The following is a 24,289-nucleotide window of genomic DNA, read 5'->3' on the forward strand; positions in this document are numbered from 1 at the left end:
GGATGTGGCAGCTGCTGGGGCTGCTTTCCACCCAGGAGGATGGGGAGGAGAAACCCAAGCGCATCTGCTTTCTTCAGAAAAATACTGCCTGCCTTCAGAAACCTGATCCAGAGAATCATGGATACGTCAGGGTGGGGGAATGGCACCCCTCTGTCTGGGGCACTGCTGGCAGTGGCTGGGCCACTTCTTCCTTAAAGGCAACCCACGTACATGAGATGTGGCAGCCCTGCCAGGGAGGGGAAATTAGGAGGCTCGAGAGGAGAGATTCTTGCAAAATTGAGGGAAATGAGGAGTCACCTTGTTTAGTGTTTAAGCAGATTCCACCTAGAGCCAGCCTTGGCTGAACACCTTGCTCCTTCCTGTGGCATGGTGGTGATGGGATGGGAGGGCAGCACCTTGTGTTTCCCAGGGCTCAGCTATGCCCTTTAAGGGCCATCACTGGAGTCTCATCTCGGCTCCAACATCTTACAGAGCAGGAATGGGTGACGTTGGTGCCTGGGCACCAGCAGGGTTTCCCCTCTCAAAATGCTTGTGAACTCATTCACCGAAGTGATGGGTGGAAACACAAGATGGTGAGCAGGGGTGTTCAGGTCATCCTTGCAACTCATCCTGGGTTCTCCGCTCCAAGTTCCTCTCTGGTCCTGCTCACGCTTTGCTTGCGCAGGCCCCTGGCCGCCACCGCTGAGAGTGCACATCTATAGTCCCCGTCCCTGCTGGGGACCATGCTGTCCTCTGCAAAGGGCTGCTGGCAGTGAAGCAGCAGGAGAGATGCTGAGGCTGCGGAGCTGCATCTGGGCTGCAGCCCCTTCCGGACAGCCAAGGACTCAGTGTGGGCAAGCTGGGCTCAAAGGGGGGCTGCGAAGTGGCAGCACTTCTTATTAAGAGGAGCGGGGGGAAAGCCCCACTCTTTGGGACTGCTGGCAGAGTGTGGGTGCCTTGAGCAGGAGCAGCATGCCTGGCAGCACACACATGGCTTTATTTTGCATCCATTTGCTATCCTCGGCACTTCGGCTGCCGCCTTCCCTGGGCTGCTGGCTGCTCAGCCTGCCGCACCATGGCAGGGGGAGGACGGCTGCTGCGGGGCGGGGGGGGGGCAGGGATGACGTTCCCTTCGCTCGGCAGAGCCATGGTAATGGCTGTGCTGTTGCAGGCCTGGAGCACTGGCAGTGCGAGTGCGTTCAGCCAGAAAGGGCAGCGGGAGACATCCCCGGGGGTCCTGCTGGAAGGAGGCTGGTGGCTGCTGAGGGGCCGTGGCCACCACTGCCCCTGGTGTGCTGTGGCTGTGGGCACAGGGCAAACAGCAGAACAGGAATGTTTTGCAGCTTGCTGCTTCCCCTCCCAGGATGCAGACCTCTGGGCTGTACTTACTGTCCCCTCCGCTTGCTCAAGCAGACTGGCCCCTGGAGGGGACCTGTCTCCCCGTGGAGCGCCCAAAAATGGCAAGCAGCACAGTCCCCCTCTGTGGGGCTGGAGCCACGCATCTGGGGCTCCTCTTGTCAGTCCCACGAACGGCAGAGACAACACCTCTCTGCCAGGGACCCTCTGTGAATGTGTTTACATGGTGCAGTCAGGGAGTCAGCCTGGGCTCTGGGCTCCCTGCAAACGCTCCGAGGGGTGAGGGCTGGGAGATTCTGGGCTTGTACCAGCTCCTTTTCCCTTGTGATACTGCAGCGCAACCTAAGATCGAGGGCCTTTGGCAATAACTCTCCTTAGACTGGTCCCCCTCTACCTCCTGAAGTGACCAGTGACCTCTGACCCGTGCCTTTTGGGCAATCTGCCCTGCCCCAAAGCAGCTCGCTTCTGGCTCTCTTGAGGGGCTGATGCTGCTGCAGTGACTACAGCCTAACTGAGGCTTTGGCCACAGCTTTTTAGAGCAGGGAAGAGCCATCATAACAAACCTGAATTTTTTTCAACCCAGCAGAGCCGACGTTGGAGAAAGTTCCTTCCCTGGCCAAAGGGCAGAGCTGACAGCCAGGCTGTTTACCAGCTCTCACGTTACAGGTCTAATTGCGGAGGAGGCAGGTCTGGTGTCAGCCACCCGTTGGAATCAGAATGCACAAAGCCTCCCTGTTAGATGTCATTGCCCGATTTCATGCCTTCTGCTTTTCCCTCCTGGCACTAATGAGTTTCCCTTGTCATCTCCAGCGCTTCCTGGTGGGCCTGAGAGCGCTGGCGGGTGCGGTGATGTCCAAGTCAAACAGCGGCCAGTGCCGGTGCCTGCCTCTGGGATGGGAACAGTGCCTTTCCTTGCTGGGGAGGAGCGTGCTGGGTGTCCATCTACCCTTCTGCAGGGCATGGTGCCTTGCAGCCTCCTGTCCCACGCTCTCAGCAGGAGATGGTACTCAGCCAATGTGGGTGGTAGGCGAGGGAGAGTGCCTAGTCTTCTCCCACGGGTTTCATCTACTGCTTTGAGGTGGGCTGAATGGTGCTGGCATTGATGCTTGTCCTTGGAGGTCCTCTGGAAAGCTCTCCCACGTTGTATAGAGCACCAGATGGGGCACGCTGTCAGCAGCCCCAGGGCATGTGCTGCCCTGCCTCTGTACCTGGCATCCTGCACACAGGCAGGAACAGCCATGCTCCAGCCAGGAGCTGCCACAGCGGTTCCCTCTGAGGCTCGGGGTGCTTGGGGAAGGGAGGTGAGAAAGCCAGCAGCCGTGTTTTTCCAGAATATTCTTCTGATTTCCAACAGCTTGCAGCATGAATCTTCAGCATCAGCTTTGTGTCCGTCTTCTGAATAACTTAGACTTGGTCATCTTGCCACTCACCCTGTCTCCCCGAGGTGCTGAGCAGTGGAGGCTCCAGCATGTGTCCCTGGGGGCTTCTGCTGGAAACCTCCCCAGAGGCTCCCAGTGGGAGGAACTGGGCTGTGGAGTGGTGTTGCTGGGCGATGGATGCCTCTCCAGAGAGCTCAGTGGAGACGGCAGGCAGGGTGAAGCCTCAGGGGTGCAGATGAGGTGCTGGGATGGTGGTGGCTGGAAAGCTGACCCTGCCTGGGGAGGGGTCTCGCAACCCAGTTGTTCCCCATTCTTCTAGTACAGTGACAGTGACATCTCCCCAGCGTGGCCATCGAGGGGAGCATCTATCGTAGCACTGCCTCCTTGCCGTTATGACGCAGCTGCCATCATAGTGCTGGACATCTCTACTGCTGGGGCTGCACGGGGGGTGCTTGCACCTCAGCCTGTGCTAGGCTCTGCCTGGTCGCTCGCTCCTCTCCCTTCAGTTGGGCAATCCCATGACAGCACCAGGGTCTGCTTGCTTGGAGGCACTGGCAGAACCAGGCCTTAGCCAACAGCGCCAGCAGCCCCAGCCAGGTGGAGGACGAGCCCACAGCTGCTTCCCAGCGGGCAGGCTGTGCACGCCAGCCTCCTGTCTGCTGCCATGCTCCCCGTCACCTGCGGTGCTGTGTAAGGCTCGCCCATGTGCACATCGCTCTGGGGGCTCACTTCAGTGTGCCCGGAGCGTGCGCAGTGCCGTGCTCTGCCGGTGCAGCTCCCCACCGTGAGACCATGAAGCGGCAGCCCTGAAACCAGTGGAGGTGAGCAGCTGCCGAGCTTGTGGGTTGGAAACCCAGTGCTGGAGGCCAGGTCCATCCTCCACACATGGTGAGGCCCGTGCTTTGCCAATCTGTACTGGGTTAGAGTTTAGGGCTCCTGGTGCATGTGTACACGTTGTGCCTCCTAATATATGATGCATAGGGATTTTTTTCTCCCACAATTTTCTAGGTATTAGTAGAAAGACTATTCAAAATAGAAGAAATCAATTAATTAGGGAATGTGGGGGGGTGTAAACAGAGAGGCTGGGAGGAGGTGGGGAGGGGTCCCAGGCTAGGGAGCAGGCAGAGGGGACCACTGCCCGCCTTTGCAACTTGTGACGGTGCCCAGCAAGTGGGGAAGGGAAAGAGTGGACTGTCACTGACTCTGGGAATCTCAAGTGAAATTTCTTTTGGAAAGAAAATACGCAACAAGCTCTGACAAGAGCAAGTAAGAGACTGAGCCAACAATGGGGGAGATATTTGGGAGCTCCAGCTTAAGCCCTCCTGCAGCATGACTCTGTCCTTAGCAGAAAAGCAGGGGTAGGAGCCAGGTTCCTACCCCCAGGAGTGGTTGAGCTTTTAGCACATCTGCAGCTACTGCTCAATAGTGAAGTAAATTCTTGCTTTGATAGGAGGGGATAACAGCGCTTACCTCTGCCCCAGCAGCTGAGCGATGCTTTGGGCAAAATTCCGACATAACTGGGAACAGAACAAGGTTTCAGCTGGCTGCTGATAACTCATGGGCTCCCCTTGGCCACTCTGTCGGGACAGATTTCTCTCTCTCCCCATGTCCTGCTTACCTAGGGTTAACCTTTTCTGTGTCAGGATATGTCTTTTAGTAGGACAGATGCCTGTCCCTCTGCAGCCCGTGCTGGCTGGCTCCATCTCCTACGACGTACTTCATAACCTCTTTCTTTCTTACAAAGAGGTTATCCTCATTTTCCCCTGCCACGAAGTCTTGAACAGAGGTGTTTCAAATGATGGCCCAGGCAGTGCTGTCTCTGTAAGGTTCCTGCCATTTTGTACTGCTCTTTGGTCTTGTGCTGGGAAGCAGCAGGAGGCACAAGCACTTGCTTGGGAAGCTTGTTCCTGTGCCCCAGGCTGCCAGCTCTGAGGCTTAAAAATAGGGTTTAAATCCTCTCCTGGGTACAAGAGCTACACAAGAATTTCATAGAGCTTTTTAGGGGGGAGGAGGGAGGATATTTGAGACCTGGAGCCAGGATGGGGACAAAAAATCCTCTGCACCTGCTGGAATCATCCTCTGATTTGCTGTTGGGGTGCAACGGGTGCCTGATAGCCTGACAAATGCCATTGCTTTTCCTTGCTCCTGGCATGTGCAGTCAGCGATTTGAAACGAAATGTGCTGTGCCAGGCAGAAACCCATGCTGCTAAAAGATGGAGCTCAGGCAAGGGGTAGTCACTCTCCCTCTCCATGTAGAGGGCATCACTGGTTACCAGTTGCACCCACTCATAATAAATAACTGATTAATGTTGGCCTTAAGGTCTATATAATTGAAGCCTTGCAGCCTGTGTGAGGCTGTTCACGTGGATCTGAGCTCTGCAAAGCAGTAACTAGATCTCCCAAAGCTGTTGGAGCAGGTAAGTGATGTTCCCCTTCTCCATATGGAGAGATGGAGTGAGCAGCCCTGGACTGTCGCAGGAGGCAGGGTTAGATGCCAGCTCAGCTGTATCTGGGCGGGTTTGGGAATACTTCAAAGGGACTCCATGGAGGGATAATCCCTGAGTGCAGTGACTGCGGGTTGCCAGGGCTCCGTACCACCTGACAGATGAAGATATCTGCAGTGGCTTTTGTGTTCCTTGGGCTTCTGGATGCAAGCTTTGGGCCGCACATGCTTCTGAGAGCTGGTGCATCCATAGCGCCTTTCTAAGAGTGGGTGGAAGGCAGGAGTGCCGGCATGCTGTGTCCCTTACAGCCCTTGTGCGGCAGAGTGGTCCTGCACCCACCACAGTGATGGCACATCATCAGGAAAGCAGGCAGGTTCGGCATAATTGAAGGTAAAAATGGGAGATGACTAAGGAAAAGAAATTTCCAGAGTGCAGCATGAGAGGAGGAGGGGAAGAACACTTTGCAGGTCCTTGCCTGCTGCCAGGTTGTTCTCACTTTGCCGAGAGTCCAAGGAGGCCAGCTAACACAGGCTGACATGGAGAGGGGAGCTGGCTTTGCAGGGCAGCAGCTGGGTGCTGGGCTCCATCCCAGTGAGCCTCCTCATGGTGGGACTGGCCACAGTGGTGCTCCTCGGCTGATCTAGGGTGCTTCCCTCTCTCTTCCAGGCTCTCCACCAGCTGTATTACGACCCCAACATCGAGAACAAGAACTTGGCTCAGAAATGGCTGATGCAGGCGCAGGTCTCCCCCCAGGCATGGCACTTCAGCTGGCTGCTTCTCCACATGGACAAGGTGCCTGAGATCCAGTACTTCGGTGCCAGTGCTCTCCACATTAAAATCTCCCGTTACTGGAACGACATCCCAGCTGACCAGTACGAGAGCCTCAAGTCACAGCTCTTCACGCACATCACCCGCTTTGCCAGTGGTTCCAAGATCGTGCTGACCCGGCTGTGTGTGGCGCTGGCCTCCCTGGCGCTCAGCATGATGCCAGAGGCTTGGCCCTGTGCTGTGGCAGACATGGTACGCATGTTCCAGGCGGAGGACTCCAATGTGGATGGGCGAGCACGGTGCCTGGCACTGCTGGAGCTGCTGACGGTGCTGCCTGAGGAGTTTCAGACCAGCCGCCTGCCGCAGTACCGCAAGGGCCAGGTACGCAGCGTCCTGGCACAGGAGTGTGGCTCCGTCTTCCCTTTGCTGGAGCAGCTGCTGCAGCAGCAGGACTCCCCGGGTTTCATCAAGCAGAAGGTGTTGAAGTGCTTTTCCAGCTGGGTGCAGCTGGAGATCCCGCTGATGGACTGTGAGAACCTGATCCAGGCAGCTTTCACCTCTCTGCAGGACCCAGAGCTCTTTGACACAGCAGTGGAGGCTGTTGTCAATGCCATTTCCCAGCCTGATGCCCAGAGGTAAGGGCAGCCTCTCCCATGCGCTGTGGGTTGGTGCTCCTGGGCATCGATGGGGGAACAGGGTGGGGAGGAAAAGCCTCAGGCTTTTTGCTAGCTGCCATCTGCCCTGGTGGTGCTAATGATAGGGTTTGGAAGTGGGAGATGTTAAAAGCAGCCAGAGGCTACTGGTTTAACGTGGTTGGTCCTGGAAGGCTTTGCACCATGGTTGACTTGGGAGGACCATGTAGTCTTGGGCAGCTGCAGCCCATCTCCACCCTTTTCCTCTTAAGCGGATGAGGATGCTCCCTTCTGGCTCTGCACGTCGGATCCTGCAGCACCCGGCCTGGGAGCGGTTGCCCAGCTCCTACCAGGGTTGTTCAGAGACTTTCCTCTGCCTCGTGCTGCTGGTCCAGCCAAGGAGCTGGTTTGATGCAGAGATTATAAAACCAGACCTGTTGGTTTTCTCCCTCCTCCTGGCTCCAACAGCTCGTGCCAGCCGAGGACTCCTCCTTTGTTTGTGGCTGCGGCTGCCTCTGGAGCAGCTGAGCCCGGGGCTGGGGCAGGTTCTGCCAGGGCCACGCTGTGGGGCTCTGAGCTCGTCTGCTTGGCCACGATGTCTGAGCTGCTGTCAGCTCTTGCGACCAGTGCCCACAGAAGGAAAAGTCCTACGGTTCCTGTGGCCACATCCCCTCCTGGCTGCTTAGCAACCTTCCCCTGAAGAGGAGGATTTCCTTGAAGGCTGGGCTGAGCTGCTGCTACTGTGCATCCCTGTGCATTGCTGCGCATTGCACAGGCTCCAGCTCTCTGCAGCGGTGCAGATGCTGCTGCGGTTGTGAGCCCTGGCCCTGGCCCTCCCCTTGGCTTCAGGTCAGGGCAGCCAGTGCAGCCCCCAGCTCGAGGCCAGCCTGGGGCTGTCTTCTTCGCTGTCAGGGGCGGTTGCATCTGGAGACTCTTAAGTGCTGGTGCACAAAGGGACCCATCAGGATTTTGATGCATCGCTGGGCATGGGGAGGGGTTGCCTCATTTGCTAGCATTCAGAAGATGACCACAAGCAGCTTTTCCTTGTACCGGGCAAAGGCTGTGGGACAGCCCAAACCCTTGTGGCAGGATTGGCGCAGAAAATGAGAAGGTGAGAGAAGGTGACTTGCAGGTCTGAAATGTTGGACTCTCTTGTCTTCCTCCTTTCCATTTCCCTTGAGTCTCAGAAGTCCCTTGGCTGTGATTCTCTACCCATGTGCAGGAACCTGGCCCTGCAGCACTGTTCTTCAGTTGCGTTAAAAGCCTGTGCTTTTGGTTGAGCTTTCAAAGTGAATTTTGGTGAGAAGTGTGGCTGGCAACAGAGTTTCCTCTCTGCTCCCATGCTGACCCTGCAGTGCAGTTTCTGGTCCCGTTTGGTCCTGCTAAGCTGGCTGTTCCCTTACAGCATCACCGGCACTTGCTCTCCATCCTTCTCTCTGGAGACATCACTGGCCACGGCAGAACACCCTCCTGTCCACAGGTGTGTGGGCCGTGGCCAGGATGGGGCAGGCAGCCAGCCTGAAAGGCTGCCCAGTGTGTGAGCCTGGTGCAGCCCCCACTGCCGGGGTGTGGGGACAACGGTGGCATTGTCGCAGAGATGCCCTGCCAGGCGGCGTGTGGTGACAGCTGCTCCAGAGAGGAGCAGGACTGTGCTTCATGCTGAGATATGGGATGGCTTCAGGAGTGGGGTAGCTCACAGAGCCACCACTTCCCAGCCCCGGTGGGCTCTCTCCTCCCTTTTGTTCCATGTCCTCCACACCACATCCCTCCTCCCACTTCCCCTGGTGCCAGCTGTCCCACCCCTCTGGCTTTGTTGCTCAGCCGCAGCAGATCCAGCTCTTCCCCAAGCCCCCAGGGAGTCTCCTGACCTTTCTGTCTCTTACCAAGGCAGTCGGAGATCCCTGCTTCTTTTCAGCTGCTCTCTTCCTCCACGGTCTCTCACCTTTGTTTCTGCAGGGGCATGGCTCCCCACTGCCCATGTCTGGAGGCTCAGAGCATCCTTGGTGCTGGGCTGCTGACATGGTCCTCTCCAGAGTTCTGTAGGGCATTGCTCTGTGAGAGGGTTGGTCTTGGGGCTCCCTGCTTTCCCATGGGTTCCCCTGAGTGTTATGGACCACGTGTCTTTCTGCCTCGCTCTCTCCCAGCTGGCTTCATTGACATTGCTGTGGAGGCAATCGTGCAGGTGTGCTTCTACCATCAGCAGAAGGCTCAGTGGCTCACAGACTTGGCTTCTGCTGCTGAGGGTTAGGTAGGTAGCCTGTGGGACATCTTCTCAGGGGGACACCACCTTGCAAGGCATCCCTCACACTGCAGCTCCTCATGCCCTGAGTAGCTTGTTGCCACCAGTGTCCAGGTGGAGAAGGGCAAGTGGGACCTCATGGGCAAGGATCACCTGGTCACGGTGCTGCCTCACTCTTGGGTAAGTCGCTTGTGCTGGCAGCTTCCATGTCCCTGCCTGTGAACAGCAGCGGGTGGCTTCCCTGCCTCTGAGGTGTTACTAGAGATGATGCAGCAGATTTATAGATGCAAAGTGTTTGATCTCCTTACTTGTCAGGTGGGTGGAAGCCCTTTGCACCCAGAGAAGGAGGCATCCCAGGCACTGAGGGAGTCTGGACGTCGCTCCTCTGTTAGGATATGGCATTCCTGAGAAAAAAAACTTGGAGACTTGGCCAGGAGCTGGCAATTGGAGCACCTGTGAGCACAGCTCTGCTCTCAGGGGTGGTGGGAAGCTCCTGAATCGCAGAAGGGCAGGAACAGAGAGATTGGTGCATCTTGTTTGCAGAGGAGGTTTGGGCTGGATTTTCTGTCTCGTTTGAGGATTATCCCCCCAGCTAAGTGGGTCAGAAAGCTCAGTGGCACGAGCTGCAGGGGGAGAGCTGGCGTATGGCTGTGTTTCTGCACCCAAGTGGGTATTGTCAGAGTGGACAGAGGGACCTGCATGTGGTCTGTGCCCGTGGTGGGAGTTACAGAGTGTGGGCATCAGACACTGAGCCGTGTTTCTGAAAGCAGCAGGGAGTTGCTGTAGTGGTGGAGCTGGCAGGATTGCAGGTGTCTGGGTGGGATTGCTTAGTGTCCAGCCCAGCCCTTCCTGGTCTTGGCACCTGGTGCTGAATCCCTGAAGAGGAATTTCACTGGAAGTTTTCCAAGAGCTTCATTAGAAACAGGTTTTTAATAGCGTTGAGGTTTTCTCATCAGGATGTAGCTCAGAATTTGGATCAGGAAGGATGAGATTGTCCCATATCTCCCTTCTGCAGGCTGTCCCCCATACCGTGGTGTAGCTTGGGGAGGTTTGTGAGAAGAGCGGGAGGAGGTGCTGGTCTCACCGAGAGAGCTGTAGATGCTGCAATTCACTAGGCTTTGAGAAGGGACCAGACAAACTCATGGAAGCAAAATTTGCTCAGTTGGTAAATACCAGGATAGCAAATCTTGCTCGGAAAGGCTAAGACAAATCACTGGAGGGAAATACATGGGGAAGCATTGTCCTATGGCTGCTCATACAGTCTTCCACAGGCATTCCCAGTTGCTGGAGACAGGCTGCTCAGCTGGGCGGCCTGAGGCTTGCCTGGGCCAGGATGGTCTTGTCCTCTCCTGCCTGATGCTGGGGCACTGGGGCTGGGAAGTGGTGGCTGGCAGAGACAGCACCAGCCTCCTGGGGCAAGCTCTGCGCCAGCCAGGGCTGTGGTGCCAGCTGGTTGCTCGGGGCTGGGAAGCAGCACTGAGCAGGTGGGGTGGCCTGGGTCTCTGTGCTCCGGGATGTGGAGGAGAGCCATTCAGCTCTAGCTGGCTCAGCCACGGCTCTTTGGGTGACTGGTTAAAACAGCTCTGAGCAAGAATTTCCTCCTCACTGGGGACTCTTGCATCTGAGCGGCCCTTAAATCTGCATAGGCAGTGAGCAGAGCAAGGTGGTGCTCAGGAGATGTGGTTACCCCCAGCCTTTTCTAGAAGTCCTCACTTCACAACATGAGATGAGTTGCAGCACGGAAGCAAGTCCAGGTGATTCTCTGTTAGCTGTGCAGGGAGTCCAGAGGATCAGCTCAGGTCCAGACATCTACACTGTGAGTATTTCAAGGTAACCAGCAGAAGCCAGATCCCTGTAATAAACTCCTGAAGTCATGAAAACATCTCTAGGGTAATGTGACTCCAGTGCTGCAGGGGAAGGATGGCTTTGCCCTACACTGAAGCAGTGGAAGGTCCCCTGTGCCTTTTTGTCTGGGCACTGCCCTGGCTCCCTTGGGCCAACTCTGACTGCAGCATCAGTTTCTGGGAAGACAGGCTGGTGAATTTCCAAATTCTCCATCATCACATTGCTCCCACATTGCCACATGCATCACTCATGGGACATGAGAGGCTTGAAAATGCTTTACACAAAAACGCCCATCCCCTTTGCTGTGTGATTTCTTCTGGGGGAGAGGGGTGTGTGGGGGTGACCCCTGGCAGCACACAGAGGGGATGCTGAGTGGCCGATGGGACAGAGACACCCTGTTCCTTCTGTCTCCTCCTGTGGCCCAGACCTAGAAGCTGCCACTGCCAGTGTGACTCTCCCTGCACTCTTGGCACTGATGGCTTTATTCTCGCCTAAATCAGCCATAGAAAATGCTGCTGGTGCACAGGGCAGCTTTGCCACTCTGGGGTGGACGTGTGGCTGTCCTGGTGTCAGCACTTACATCTCTTCGCCGTGGTGGACACAGGAGAGCTGGCATCACGTGTGCCTTCTGCTCCGAGCATCCTTGGCCCCCGCACCTGCATGCGGCGGGGCCGGCGGGGAGCACACGGAATAGCTGCAGCTCCAGATAACACGCCTGGTCGGGCAGGGAAGCGGCAGGCTGCTCATCAGCCTCCAGCACGGCCTCTCTCCGGGGGCCCTGGGCTGCATTTCACCTTGGCTGCCTCCTTCTCGTTGCCTTGGTTACCATCACTTACAGGCGGTGCGGAGGGGAGGCTGATGTGCATGATGTGATGTGGGAGAGCTGTGCTGCGCTTGGCTGCGGCAGCCCAGGAGGGTGGGGGGCCATGGCACTGTGCCAGGGGGCCAGCATCCTCCCTGGGCAGGAGTCCCCAAGGGTGGCTGCCCACTTCATCCCAGGCAGAGAGCACAATCTGGATGTGCCTGTACTGGAGAGGCATGTGGCTTCCCACCGGTAGCTCTGGCTGCCTCCATGCAGCACCGAGAAGCGCAGGCTGCAAGCGTAGTGAAAAGAGCCTGCAGGTCTGCCCTCATCTTCCTTCTGCCGTTTCCCATCCCCATCAACACTGCCATGCACAGGCACAGCCCGCTCGGAGCTGGTTATAGCAGTGACAAGTCAGTACTGGCTGGAGGGTGCTGGCAGCCCTGCCAGCAGCTTGGGGTGGGCAGAGGCAGATGCCCGCACCGTGCTGCCGTGGGGGCTTTGCACAGAGCTGATGGCCGCTGGCTCAGCCCTTCTCTTTGCTTGCAGAGACTGCGCTGCGGGAGTGCTCAGGGCTTCAGCCTTCATCCCGATGCCACAGGCTGGGAGGAGAGTCCCTGTAAGCGGTAAAGGCTCATGGATGCATCCTATTGCACAAAGCAGCCTTCCAGTAGGGAAAGCTGGGCAGGAGCCCTGGCAGAGCATCAGGAGGGATGGGTGCCATGGCAGCCGGTGCCAGTGAGGCGATGCCCGGCACTGATTTAGGCTGTGCTTGCAGGTACGTGAACACCCTGCTGAAGCTCATCCCCCCTGTGCTGGGGCTCCAAGAGCAGCTGCGCCAGGCGGTCCAGAGTGGGGACATGGAGACGTCGCACGGGATCTGCCGCATCGCTGTGGCCTTGGGGGAGAACCATTCCCGGTGAGTGCTGAGTGAACTTGGAGCAGTCAGCTGTTCCCCACGTGCTGCTTTGTCCAGGGCCTGTCCTGCACCCAGTGATGCGTGTCACAGTGGTGGTTCTGCTCTGACCGTGCTCTCTGCTCCCCAGGGCCCTCCTGGACCAGGTGGAGCACTGGCAGAGCTTCCTGGCCCTGGTCAACATGATCATGTTCTGCACCGGCATCCCTGGGCACTACCCCGTCAATGAAACCACCAGCTCCTTGACACTCACCTTCTGGTACACACTGCAGGTCAGTGGCCATCGTTGGGCAGCCTGCCTGGGTCCTGCCTGGAGGCACCAGTGCACAGGGACTGGGGCTTGGCCTGGCTGTGCTTGATCCCCAGGGATTTCTGATGTCCCTGCTCCTCGCTCTGCACTCACAGCCACCACAGGGCATGTGCCTCAGAAATGCTGGCCCTGTGGCTTGCTTTTTCCACCCCCGATCTTCCTTGGAAGTGTGAGCCAGCTTTTAAGGGCCTCGTTAACGTAACTAATTAGAATTTCATATTATTGTATTATTTTTTTCCCCCAGCACCAGACCTCGTTGTTTAGCTCCTTGCTGCACACCTGCACCAGCTGCACGCGGGGAAGTGAGCGTGTGCCGGCTCACTGCGGGCTGGACCCTGCTGCCAGGCTGGGGGTCCTGGTCTCTCAGAGGAGGAAAGAGAGGGCTGGGGGCTGCTAATGGCTGCTCAGTGTGGGGTCCTTCTCCCAGGGCCAGTGTTCCCTGTGCCAGCAGAGCAGCCCTGCCACATCATGCTCTATTTTTAGCCCCACTTCATCCCCGCAGCTCCATTCCTCCGCAATCTGATGCGGTGTGGCTGAGCGCAGGCAGGGAGGGGGGCGATGCTGGCACCGTGCTGGCAGCTCCTCTGCTGTGTGGGGCTGGGCAGAGGCTCCTACCTCCTCCCGCTGATTCTCCAGATAGGTCTGAGATATGGGTGCAGGCAGGAGGGCACTGTGCCGAGGCACCCATCCCAGCCTGCCTTGCAGAGGGTCCAAGACACGTGTGCCCCTGATGCAGGTGTGCTCCTGTGCTCCCAAGGCTAAGGATGCGGCAGGGTGATGCCAGCCCACTGTAACTGTGCTGTCCTCAAACACCCAAGGGTCCATCTGGCTGCTGGGGCTTCTGGCGTCTTGCCTCCAGACAGGCCAGCTTGCCTCTCAAGCTGCAGAAGGGCTCAGCATCAGGTGGGGGAGCTGGAAATACAACCTCCAAGGTGTGACAAGATCCCACCAGCCCTGGGAGAGGTCCCCAAGTCCTCTGTGCAGTAGGCATGCCAGCTCTGTTTTCTTTCCCCCGCAACACCTGATGTATTTCTCCTCCTGCCATCAGGACGACATCCTCTCCTTTGAGCCAGACAAGCAGGCGGTGTACCAGCAGGTCTACAGGCCTGTCTACTTCCAGCTGGTGGACGTTCTGCTGCACAAAGCCCAGTTCCCCTCTGATGAGGAGTATGGCTTCTGGTCTTCAGATGAGAAGGAGCAGTTTCGGATATACAGGTACGGCTGGGAGGTTTGGGTTTGCTTGTCAGGCAAGGGTGCAGGCACTGTCCTGCCACCCTGCAGACTGAGCGCTGTGGGGAGACCCACGGAGGGACACAGGAGATTCCTTCCGCCAAGAGCTGTTTTGGCTGTGGTGGTGGGATGAAAACGAGCTGGTGTTTTGTTTGGCACAGCGCCAGCTGCCCTGCCTAGGGAGACCTGGGAGTGCTCCGTGTTGGGCTGGGGCAGTGTGCCTGTGCAGGCGGTGCCTGCACCCTGCCTGGCAGTGGGAGAGCAAGTAACGTGTCCGTGTGTGGAGCACTCTGCAGGGGATGGGGAGACCTCTGCATTTGGAGATGCAGTTGAGACACCTCCCCCATGTTCTCTGCAGGGTGGACATCTCCGACACACTGATGTATGTGTACGAGATGCTGGGTGCTGAGCTCCTGAGCAGCCTCTATGACAAACTGGGACGTCTCCTGACCAACACAGAGCAGCCATCCACATGGCAGGTGAGCGTGGGGACCTGGGTGCCAGGCTGATGGCTACCAGCTCGTTGGGGACCTATTGTCACCATGGGGCATTGAGAGCAAAGGGTTGTGACAGAGGCAAGGAGCATGCCCACCTTGCCAGCACACCTGCAGGCTCTGTGGGGTGTGCTGGGAGGAGGAACAGGTCTTCTGCCTCCCTGTCCTTAGCGCTGCCTAGGGACCCAGCCTCCTTGGCCACTGTGGGGGGCTCTGAGCTAGTGTCTGGATCTGGGGCTGGGGTGGGCATCAGGGGTCAGTGCCTGGCTCTGACAGTGCCTCTCCTGCCCTGGCAGCACACGGAGGCCTTGCTGTATGGCTTCCAGTCCATTGCCGAGACCATCGACGTGAACTACTCTGATGTGGTGCCGGGGCTGATCGGCCTCATTCCCCGGATCAGCATCAGCAATGTGCAGCTTGCTGACACCGTCATGTTCACTATCGGTGAGGCCTTTGCTTGTGTGCAGGCTGGGCTGGGGAGGGGAAGCCCCTCTGAGGCTGCTCCTGCCCAGCAATAACAGCAGTGAAAAGCAAAGCTGAGCGTCCCAGGACGCAGGGAGCAAAAGCCCGCAGGGCAGTCCTGCGGTCTGATCCCGTCTGTGTGTGCAGGGGCCCTGTCAGAGTGGCTGGCTGATCACCCCGTCATGATTAACAACGTGTTGCCGCTGGTGCTCCAAGCCTTGGGCAACCCTGAGCTCTCCATCTCCAGCGTCTCCACCTTGAAGAAGATCTGCCGGGAGTGCAAGTATGACCTGCCACCCTATGCTGCCAACATTGTCGCCGTGTCACAGGTAGGAGCTGGATGCAGACGGACATGTGGTGGTGACCTGGGATGTGCTCTGTGCACACCCTTTCTTCTGCAAGGGGCAGGGCAGGGGGATGCAAAGCGGCAGCTCAGGGCATCTTGCTTGGTGTGGGGGACTTGTCTGTCCTGTTCCTAGGCCAGTAGACCCAGGTGGCAGGCCCTGTGTCCTACTGTGAGTGGAGAAATGGCAAGCAGTGGCCGACATGACTGCCAGGATGTCTGCTGGGGTTGCACATGGGCATCTGTTCTTACCCTGGTGTTTTGTTGGCCTTGTTGGGAGCAGCATTCTGCCAGCTCTGCACCTGCCGGGCAGCTGGTGCTGCTGCTGAGCATCTTGGGCAGCATCCTGGTGTTCAGGCCTCTCTGGGGACTGAGCTGGTCCAGGCAGTGCCAGGGCAGCTTGTCCTGTGGTCTTTCTTGGCTCTCAAGATTTGGGGCAGATGGGGCTCAGAGTCCCGAGGCAGTAGGTGGAGGGCTGAGCTTAGGCCTGCTGCCAGGGTGTGCATGGGAGCAGAGAGGGGCACGAGTCTCTGCTTTGAGCCTGGAGGACACTGTCACTGGAGTAAGGAAGCCCTGGCTGAGGTTGGCTCCTCAAGCCATCGTGCTGCAGAGCCCGTCCAAGCCAGGGGCTCCCCTGGCTGGGTGGGCTGGCATGGGGAAGAGCTTACCAGGGGACAAAGATTTTGCTCCCTGCCTGTGGTGGATTTGGGGGAGTGCATGCTCTTTGGCTGTGCCCAAACTGGTGTTGGTTGTCTTGATGTCCTGCCTCCAGGAAGGGAAGGGGCTTTCTGCAGCACTCACATTCCTCTTCCTCTCTCTCTCCTTCCCTTTGGCAGGAGGTGTTGATGAAGCAGATTCACAAGGTAAGAGGGGCTGGCTCACACCTCTGGCTGGTTCTGCTTGCCCCCCTGTACCCCTTAGTTGCACCTAGCTGAAGACACAAGGGGTGCCATCACGAGCTGGGCTGTCCCTGGAGGAGAGCTCGGCACTGCAGCCATCATGTGTGGGGCCAGGAGTACCTGCTGGCTGCCTCTCGCCGTGCTCCCACCACGCATAGGCTGGAGTTGCACAGTGGGGTGTGTACCCATAGAGAGTGAAGCCCCCAGGGGGGGCTTAACTCTAGCAATTGCCAGTCCCTCCAAGCCCAGGATGCTGAGATGGCAGGCATGTCCTCAAGAGAAAAGAAAGGGAGATAAGTGTGGGGACAGAACCGTGCGACCAGGACAGGTGGGACGCTTGACCCCACAGGGGCTGAGACAGGCTGTGCAAAGGAGGGTGTGCTGGGGTAGGGTGAGTGGTGCCAGTATGGAGATCTTTGGGCACACTGGTCTTTCCTTGGAGGGTTGCTGGGAAGAGGCCAGGTGTGCTGGTGGCAGAGTGCAGTCCCCGGGTTCTGCCATGCTGGTGGGGAGGTGAGATGCACCTAGAGTGACCCAGATAGAGCAGCTCGGGAGCTGCAGCGCACTGGGGTCCTGGCTTTGCTGACTGGGTCCCTGGCAGCTATCTTAGCATGTCTGTGGTAGGGCTGCAGGCTGGGCAGTGACCTGCCCCGTGGTGTCTCCTCTTTGTCCCAGACAAGCCAGTGCATGTGGCTGATGCAGGCTCTTGGTTTCCTGCTCTCTGCGCTGCAAGTGGAGGAGATCCTGAAGAACCTGCACTCCCTGATCACCCCCTACATCCAGCAGCTGGAAAAGCTGGCTGACGAGACGGTGAGTACCTGCGTGCTACCTCCACCCAGAATCAGCTTCTCCCACTGGCTGTAGCCCTGGGTCTGCCATGTTGAGGCAGCACTCTTGAATGCTGGCTCGAGAGAGAGCACAGTGTGGGGAACCCCTCTCTGGCACTTTGCCTGTGCAATTCTGGTTCCTCAGGATCCCAAAGGCATGACAGTGATTGAGCAGCACAGTCTATGTCATGCTTTGGCTTTGTTTTCCCTGGCAGCCCAATCCCTCTAACAAGCTGGCCATCATCCACATCCTGGGCCTGCTCTCCAACCTCTTCACCACCCTAGACATCAGCCACCACGATGATGACCATGAAAGCACCGAGGTCAAGAAACTGCCAGTGCAGCAAGGTCCCAACCCAGTGAGTAGAGCAGTAGCTTGATGCTCTTTGCTGCAGCCTGGCCAAAGCCTTTCTATTCACTGCTGGTGCCAGGAGAGGGGGGTTAACGGGGAATGCAGCATGTACGGTGAAGAGGGTAGTGCTGGTGCATTCCAGCTGAAACAACTCCTTCAGCTCATCCCACTACTCTTGAGGTGGGCAGAGGTGACCTGCAGGATCCCTTTTGGCTGGGTGCTGCTCTGGAGGACAGCCCGGGTGCTAGCTGCCAGCTGTGAGCTGTGTGCCAGGCTGCTTCAGCAGGGAATGAAGCTGCCCAGCTTTGGGGAGGGGAGGGGGCAGTGGTGCCTGAAGGTTTGAGTCCAGGCCATGCTTAGTCTTGAATCTCCCCTCCCTGGTGTCATGGGGGCCAATTCTTTTCAGACCTCTCGTTCCTTACAGGTGGTGGTGGTTCTGCAGCAAGTCTTCCAGCTCATACAGAAGGTTCTCAGCAAGTGGCTGAATGATGCCCAGGTGGTGGAGGTAACCAGGCTCCTCCTGTACACAGCCGGCAGCTCTGCCTGTCCTTGCTGACCTGAACTGGGCACAGCAAAGGACAGACTCGGGTTGATGCTCTGTAAGAGGGATGTCTTGCTGGTTGTCTGGACCAGTCTTGCTTGCTGTCACCAGCATCGTCCAGCCATTCTTGTCTGTCTTGTGCCCCTGTCAGCTCTGCTTCTCTCCGGTTACAGAGGCCCTACCATGAGCAGGGAGATGGGAGATGGGGGTCTACCAAACCTGTGTTCCCTGAGAGGTTAGCTCTGCTCTGACTTGGACCTGTGTCATCTGGTGTTCCTCCAGTTCACTCAGTCCAGTAATGCCCATGTGCAGCATCTCACCAGCCCCTTCCTCCTGGCCCTTGGGGAGGCTTCCTGCTGCAGTAGGAAGGGTGTTTCCTGGTCTCTGGGAGTATTGTGTGCTGCAGGGCACCAGTACAGGAGCAGGTCTGAGCCCTCTGTCTAGCTGGTCCCCATCTCCATTGCCAGCTCTCCCCTCCCCCGGGACCTGTCCATCAAGCCCTGTGCCCCAGGAGAAATCTCCTGGTGCCTGTTGCTCATGCAGTCCCTCTTCTTCCACAGTCTGTCTGTGCCATCTTTGAGAAGTCCGTGAAGACCCTCCTGGATGATTTTGCCCCCATGGTGCCTCAGCTGTGTGAGATGCTGGGACAGATGTACAGCACCATCCCCCAGGCCTCTGCCATCGACCTCACCCGGCAGGTATGGAGCCACGCTCGGGGCTGGGGCTGCCGCTCCCCGGGAAGGCGGGGGACACGCAGGACCAGCAGCAGCTTCAGTCTTTCTCTCTCTCTTGCAGCTGGTTCACATCTTTGCCCATGAGCCTACCCACTTCCCTCCCATCAAGGCCCTCTTCTTGCTTGTTACCTCAGTCACGCTGACCCTCTTCCAGCAAGGTACGTGGGATTAACCCTTCTTCGTGCTGGGGCTGTTGTCAGGCTGTTGCATGCATGGAGTCTGGAGGCGTCTTACCAGGAATGGCTGTTTTCACTCCTAGCTAAGCTAATGGGGCCATCTCTGTTTCTTGGATTCATCCCAACCCCTGGAAGGTGGGTACCTTCCCCGCAGGGCAGCAGAAGCAGCAAACCCCTGGGCAAGACTCTGTGCTGCCGTGACAGCCCCGCTTCTGCAGCAGGGCTGGGCGTCGTGTGCTGCAAGGGTCAAGCCAGAGCTCCAGTCCTGCTTGGGCAGGGAGGCTGTGCTCCCCGGGAGATCTGGGGGCTTTTCCGGGGCCCAGAGCTGCTTGTAGTGGCCAGGAATCGAGCCCTCGCACGAGCAGGAGGATGTGTGTGTGAACATCTGGGAAATTACCTTTTCAGTCACTGCTGTGATGCTGGGGATGCTGGCATCCTCCTGCAGGGCAGGGGCCCCTCTTTGGTTCACTGCCCACCGTACAAAAAGTGAGTGAGGTTAGGACAGGCCCTTCCACACCATGGCTCCCCTCAGCCTCTTGGTGACTTGCCCCGTGACAGGGACAGATGTATGTTGGAGCTGCTGGCTCTGGTCCTTCAGCACCTCTGTGTGCGGTCCCCAAGGGGTCTTGTGTTTTGCTCACAGGCAGGTGCCGGGTAAGGTGATGCTGTCCCCCAGTACAAGGCTCAGAGCTCTCTAGAGTGGTGGGGGAGGTGTGAGGACCCCTGCTTCACCATCACGCCACGGTCCGAGTAAATCCTGCTGTGCTGAGGTGTCACCGGGGTCAGTGGCAAGCAAGCCAGGCTTACCTGGAGATCGGGTCCCAGCTTCTGCCAGCGGCGTGTGGATGCGTCTACGCTGAAACCCTTTTGGCTGGGTGCCCGGGGAGGCGGCGATGCCTCCAGGCAGCAGCAGGCATGTCTGCAGGAGGAAAGGGGAGGGGATGAAGCCCGAGCTGTGCCAACGCTTGGACGCGAGCTTTGCTCAGGCAAGCGGCTGTCCGGCTCGCTGTGTGCCCAGGACTGTGTGCTCCCACCTGCCCTGTGGGTCCCCTTTGGTGGGCAGCCAGCCCTGAGCAGGGCAAACCCCTTCTGCGGAGCCCACGGGCAGCAGGAGAAGGGGGGACGCCTGACCCCACAGGGACCAAGACGTGTCTGTGCACAGTCAGATGCCAAGGTAGGGTGAGTGGTGCTGGCATGGAGATCTGTGGGCACTGAGCTGCTCTCTCCCAGGAGGATGCTGGAAGAGACCTCCAGGGGAGTCCTGGACTCGGTGTCTCGGAGAGCATCTGGGAACGGGGTGGAAGGGTGACTGTGCCAGGGGCTCCTGAGCAGCTGGTGCTGGTGACAAGCATGTGCACGCCTTAGCCCGGCTGGGCCTGTCAAGCGTTTGCTGAGGTGTTGTCGTTCACTTGCAGTTATCTTCCAGGACCAAATGGTGCTCTGAAGACACCCGCTCAGTCCCCACAGTGCAAAAGCTCTAATTCTCCTTGTGGAGATGGTGCCCAGATAGCCCCTGCTCCTCCTCCTTTTCCTCCCCAAGGACATGAAGATCTCCTCCTTGGCTCTGCAGCACCCAGGTGCTAGGTGGAGACCCTGGGGCTTCAGACCCTTTCCTTTGCAGTTTCTTTCTGTTCTTGGGTTCTCCAAGTTTCATGATTTTTTGTATGTTTTGTTTCTTTAACTTGCTTCAAGCTGCTCATGTTGCCCATCCCCTTCCCCACACACCCCTCCTCCCTTACACTCCTGTTTTCACTTGTAAATTCTTTCTGTATCACATAACTATATGATGTTGAGTTGCTGTTTGTATGATTTTTCTCTTAAGTTACATCTTTATTATATTTTAGGGCCCAGGGATCATCCTGATATTGTTGATTCATTTATGCAACTCCTGGCACAGGTGTGTTTTAGTTTCTTATTCATTCACTTTCTGTTCTCTCTCTTTCTCTTTTTGATTCAATTTAAACCTATTTTTAGCTTTCTGTTGACAACGTTTTTTTTCCTTTTAGTTGAATATCGAGTTTCTCCATCTGTTTCCGTGGAAGTTGAAAACAAAACATTCTCCTTTAGTTCTGGTTTGCACCATCCCCAGGGCAGTGCCCTCCTCTGCAGGGCAGCCTCCAGCCGCCACCCCCCTCGCCTTGCTGAAGCTGGCGCGGGGTGCTCGGGGCTGCTGCTGCAGTCACCCTTGGGTGACAGACAAATTAGAGCATTAAGTGGATGTTTTCCCACCCATTTACCTGCCCTGCGATGGGTTCTCCAGAGCAAGGACAGGCTGAGCTGGCTGCCTTGCCCCAGGGCCAGTGGGAGCAAGCCCCTGCCCTGGTAGCAGGCAGCTGCCAGGGTTCGGCTCTGAGCAATGTGCTTGTGATGGTGTCCGGACCTGCCAGGGTGCCACGCTGCCTCCTGCCCCAGCAGCCTCTCAGGCTGGTGGCAACTCCTGCGCCTGCAGCCCGGGAGCACTCCCATGCTGTCGGCTCAGTGATGTGTGGGGAAAATTTGCGTTGACGTGGTAAGGGCCACGGACTGGCTTGTGGGGCTGGCACTCGTGTCACCGCTGGTGGTGGACAGACAGGGCCAGAGCTGTGTGTGTATATCAGCAGCAGGAGCCCAGAGTGCTCCTCAGCCCGCTGTGGCCCATGAGGGAGATGCCCTGATGTTCTTGATGCACTCAGCGCCTCTGTTGGAGACGTGTCCCCTGGCACGTAGCCACAGGGTACCCCTCCTCAATGGCAAGGAGGGGCCTGGCAGAGTCACTTTCTGCTTCGTTTCTGTAATGGCGAGACCTCTAACGTGCTGGCCCGGTGGCTGTGCAGGAACACCCATCCAGGCAGCTGCCAGAGCTGTGACCATCCTGCCCTTGCCGGCAGCCCGGGAGGGGTGTCTGACACGTGCAGGCGCTAAGCTGCCAGCCCCCCCTGACAGCTGCTCAGCCCACACATGGGTCTTGTGGGATGGAGCAGGCGACGGGACTGTACCGCACCCCCCGGGCAGGGTCTGCTCCTCATGGGTCTCACCTTGATGCCCAGATCCCACTGAGACCCGTCACATCTAACAAGCCATATTGCAGCATTTTCTTCCTTACTTTTCATCTTGAAAGATTGAACATACTTGAGATTATCAGAAAGCATTCACAGCTTTTGCCAGCGCTGGTTTTGGAAGCTGTGACCTTTTAACAAGGGTTTCAAACGTGATGGGAGGATGGTAGATGGGTTCTGTGCGTGAGGTTCATGGAGGTGTCCTCCCCAGCCACTCAGTGGCGGGACCTCAGCTAAACAACTGTGCCCAGTTTGGGCACATTTCTGTAGATACAAACTGGAGAGCACAGAGAAAAAAAACGTCTGGGAAGATGACCACCTTGTACACATGGTGAGGAGGAAAGGCTGATGGGAGCCTGAGGAGCTGCATTGGGTCTTGGAGTGTGTAAAAGGTAATGTCCTGGTCGTAGATAAAAACCCCTTTTCTGTTCTCGTCGAGTGGGACAAACAGTTAAAAGAAATCATGGAAAAGGATCCAGGTCAGGCAGTAGAAGATCTCTCTAAGAGCATGGGGGAGTCACCCGGGGAGCTGCTGTCGTTTGAAGGGCTTGGAAGGACTTAAGAAACCTGTTGCTCTTGGAGGGCAGGTAGAGGTGATCCTGCCAGGGGATGGGACATTAGGTGACCCTGAGAGACTCTTCCAAGGCTATTTGTTGTTTCTTTGGGAAGTGCCAAGTTTCTCTCTGGCTTAGGGTCCTTCTCCATGTCTGGACCTGGCACATTTGTGCTCTTTTGGAGACAAAAGTGCAGCCATGCTGCACTTCCATGAGGTGTGCGGTGAGAGCAACCACCACCCAGCCCAGCTGCTGGGAAGCTGTTACACACTGCCCTCTTGCACAGGATCTGCCGGCAGTGCTGGGGTGGTGTGCTGGCAGCTGGCCTGGGCTCCAGTGTGCCGGAGACCCTGCTGCAGGAGCAGCTCAGAGGCTCCTATCTCCATGGCTGCTCCATCTTGAATCACTGCGAGGTATCTGACATCATGCTGCCAGCCCACCACCATCCACTCAAGACTTGGTGTTTTCCTGGACATTTTAGTCCAGCAACCCCACAGAGACCAAAGGATCCCATCCCCGTCCTCTGTCCTTACACACAGGACTTGTTTCAAGGTTTCCTCCTCTTCCTTGGCCTGCCCCTCTCCCCAAGACTGATGAGTTGACGGGGTGCTTTGAAATCCATCAAGAAACAGCCTTGCCATTCCCGCTTGGCTCCTTGCTCCCAGGACTTCAAGAGCTGATGGCAGAGGTGGGTCCAGCCTGTCCCCTTCCAGAGGACCATGCTCTGTGGTGATGCTGTTGAGCATTTGAAGATCCAAGGATTAAAGTCAGAGAGAAATTGGATCTCTTCAGATCCAATTATCACGTGGTGGGGGCTGTACTTTCATCCCAGCCTGCTCCATCTGTGGAGCCCTTGACAAAGTAATGCATCTCCCAGAGCAGGAGTGAGTTTGGACCCAAGAGTGTGTCAAGGTGGAGCCTTTCCCACTTCCCAGACCGTCTGCTCCTGTGATGGATCACCTTGGTGGAAATACCATCTTCCCTGTTTCAGATTCCTCTGGTTTCTCCTTGCAGACAGTGCTTTTGTCCTCTCCCTCTGCCAGCAAGTACTTTCCTACCTTCTGGTAACTCAGAAGAAGCTCCTGCCTCCTGATAGCTGCACATCAGCTGTCACCAGCTCACAGGGAGCCATCTCTCTGTGTGACAGGATTTCAGTTGACTTTGCAGTGTATTTATCTGCGCTTGGTTGCAGTCTGTGGGACCGCTCAGTTGGTGCGGCTCATCATCTTGCCACCATTAACTGGCAATCCACTCTTGACAATGGCTGGCTGATCACAAGAGCATGCTGGCTTAAACCAAATGTCTTACAGATGCCAGAGACTCTGGAGTTACTGTTACTACTCAAACCTAAGCAGAAAATAACCGGTCTGCTGTAAGGCTGCACAGAGTGGTGCCAACACCCTTTGCAGTGAGATCTGTCCTCAGCTGCTCCCCTCCTGCCTCTGCTGCGTGCTGGGGATGGTGCGGAGCATCACTGCTGATGTGCCTGAGGTGAGCATCCCGCCTGGAGGGCTATGGGGCTTCTTGCCACCCACGCAGCTGGAGCACCTGTGCCCAGGACCACATGGCTGTGGTGGCTGGGGCTCATACCTGGGTCTGCATCAGCAAAATCAAGCAGGTTCTGGTGTCTGGGAGCTCTCACCCGCTCCCTGGCCAGTGGGTACCACTCATGTGTATGCTCCCAGTTGCAGGTAGGATTTTGCGGGTCTCCAGCCTGCCTCCCCACTGTGACTGCAGGCACATCCATCCACCCTGGCAGGGTTCCATGCCAGCATGGACCTTGGGAGCACTGTGGTGACCTCCCCTGACGGGGAGCCCTGGGGCAGACTGGGCAATTGGGGCCTCACTGGGCAGAAGACGCAGGAGTGACCTTCTGTGATGGTACAGCCAGTGCTGTCCCCCACCTCCTTCACTTCTTGGCCTGGTCCAGGCTGCATGCAGCAGTCCTTGATCTCTCCACCACACCTGCTCC

General features: G+C 57.3%; 1 protein-coding gene across 3 annotated transcripts in view; it reads left to right on the forward strand.

Annotated features, from left to right (window-relative positions):
• The window catches only part of IPO13 (importin 13), a 32,206-nt gene that overhangs the window by 3,788 nt on the left and 4,129 nt on the right, over positions 1–24,289 (forward strand). For 2 of the 3 annotated variants that reach the window (XM_055724726.1, XM_055724727.1), the window contains exons 2-15: positions 5,825–6,561; positions 12,223–12,363; positions 12,491–12,632; positions 13,719–13,885; positions 14,259–14,379; positions 14,691–14,838; positions 15,004–15,185; positions 16,036–16,062; positions 16,774–16,908; positions 17,141–17,284; positions 17,702–17,782; positions 18,379–18,516; positions 18,614–18,710; positions 20,573–20,625. In XM_055724726.1, coding sequence (XP_055580701.1) covers positions 5,825–6,561; positions 12,223–12,363; positions 12,491–12,632; positions 13,719–13,885; positions 14,259–14,379; positions 14,691–14,838; positions 15,004–15,185; positions 16,036–16,062; positions 16,774–16,908; positions 17,141–17,284; positions 17,702–17,782; positions 18,379–18,516; positions 18,614–18,710; positions 20,573–20,625 — 2,313 coding nt within the window. The remainder of the gene's footprint in view (positions 1–5,824; positions 6,562–12,222; positions 12,364–12,490; positions 12,633–13,718; positions 13,886–14,258; positions 14,380–14,690; positions 14,839–15,003; positions 15,186–16,035; positions 16,063–16,773; positions 16,909–17,140; positions 17,285–17,701; positions 17,783–18,378; positions 18,517–18,613; positions 18,711–20,572; positions 20,626–24,289) is intronic. The other variant, XR_008734744.1, reaches the window with a different exon arrangement.

This window comes from Falco cherrug, chromosome 12 (genome assembly GCF_023634085.1).
Source record: "Falco cherrug isolate bFalChe1 chromosome 12, bFalChe1.pri, whole genome shotgun sequence".
In the NCBI taxonomy this organism is placed as follows: Eukaryota; Metazoa; Chordata; class Aves; order Falconiformes; family Falconidae; genus Falco; species Falco cherrug.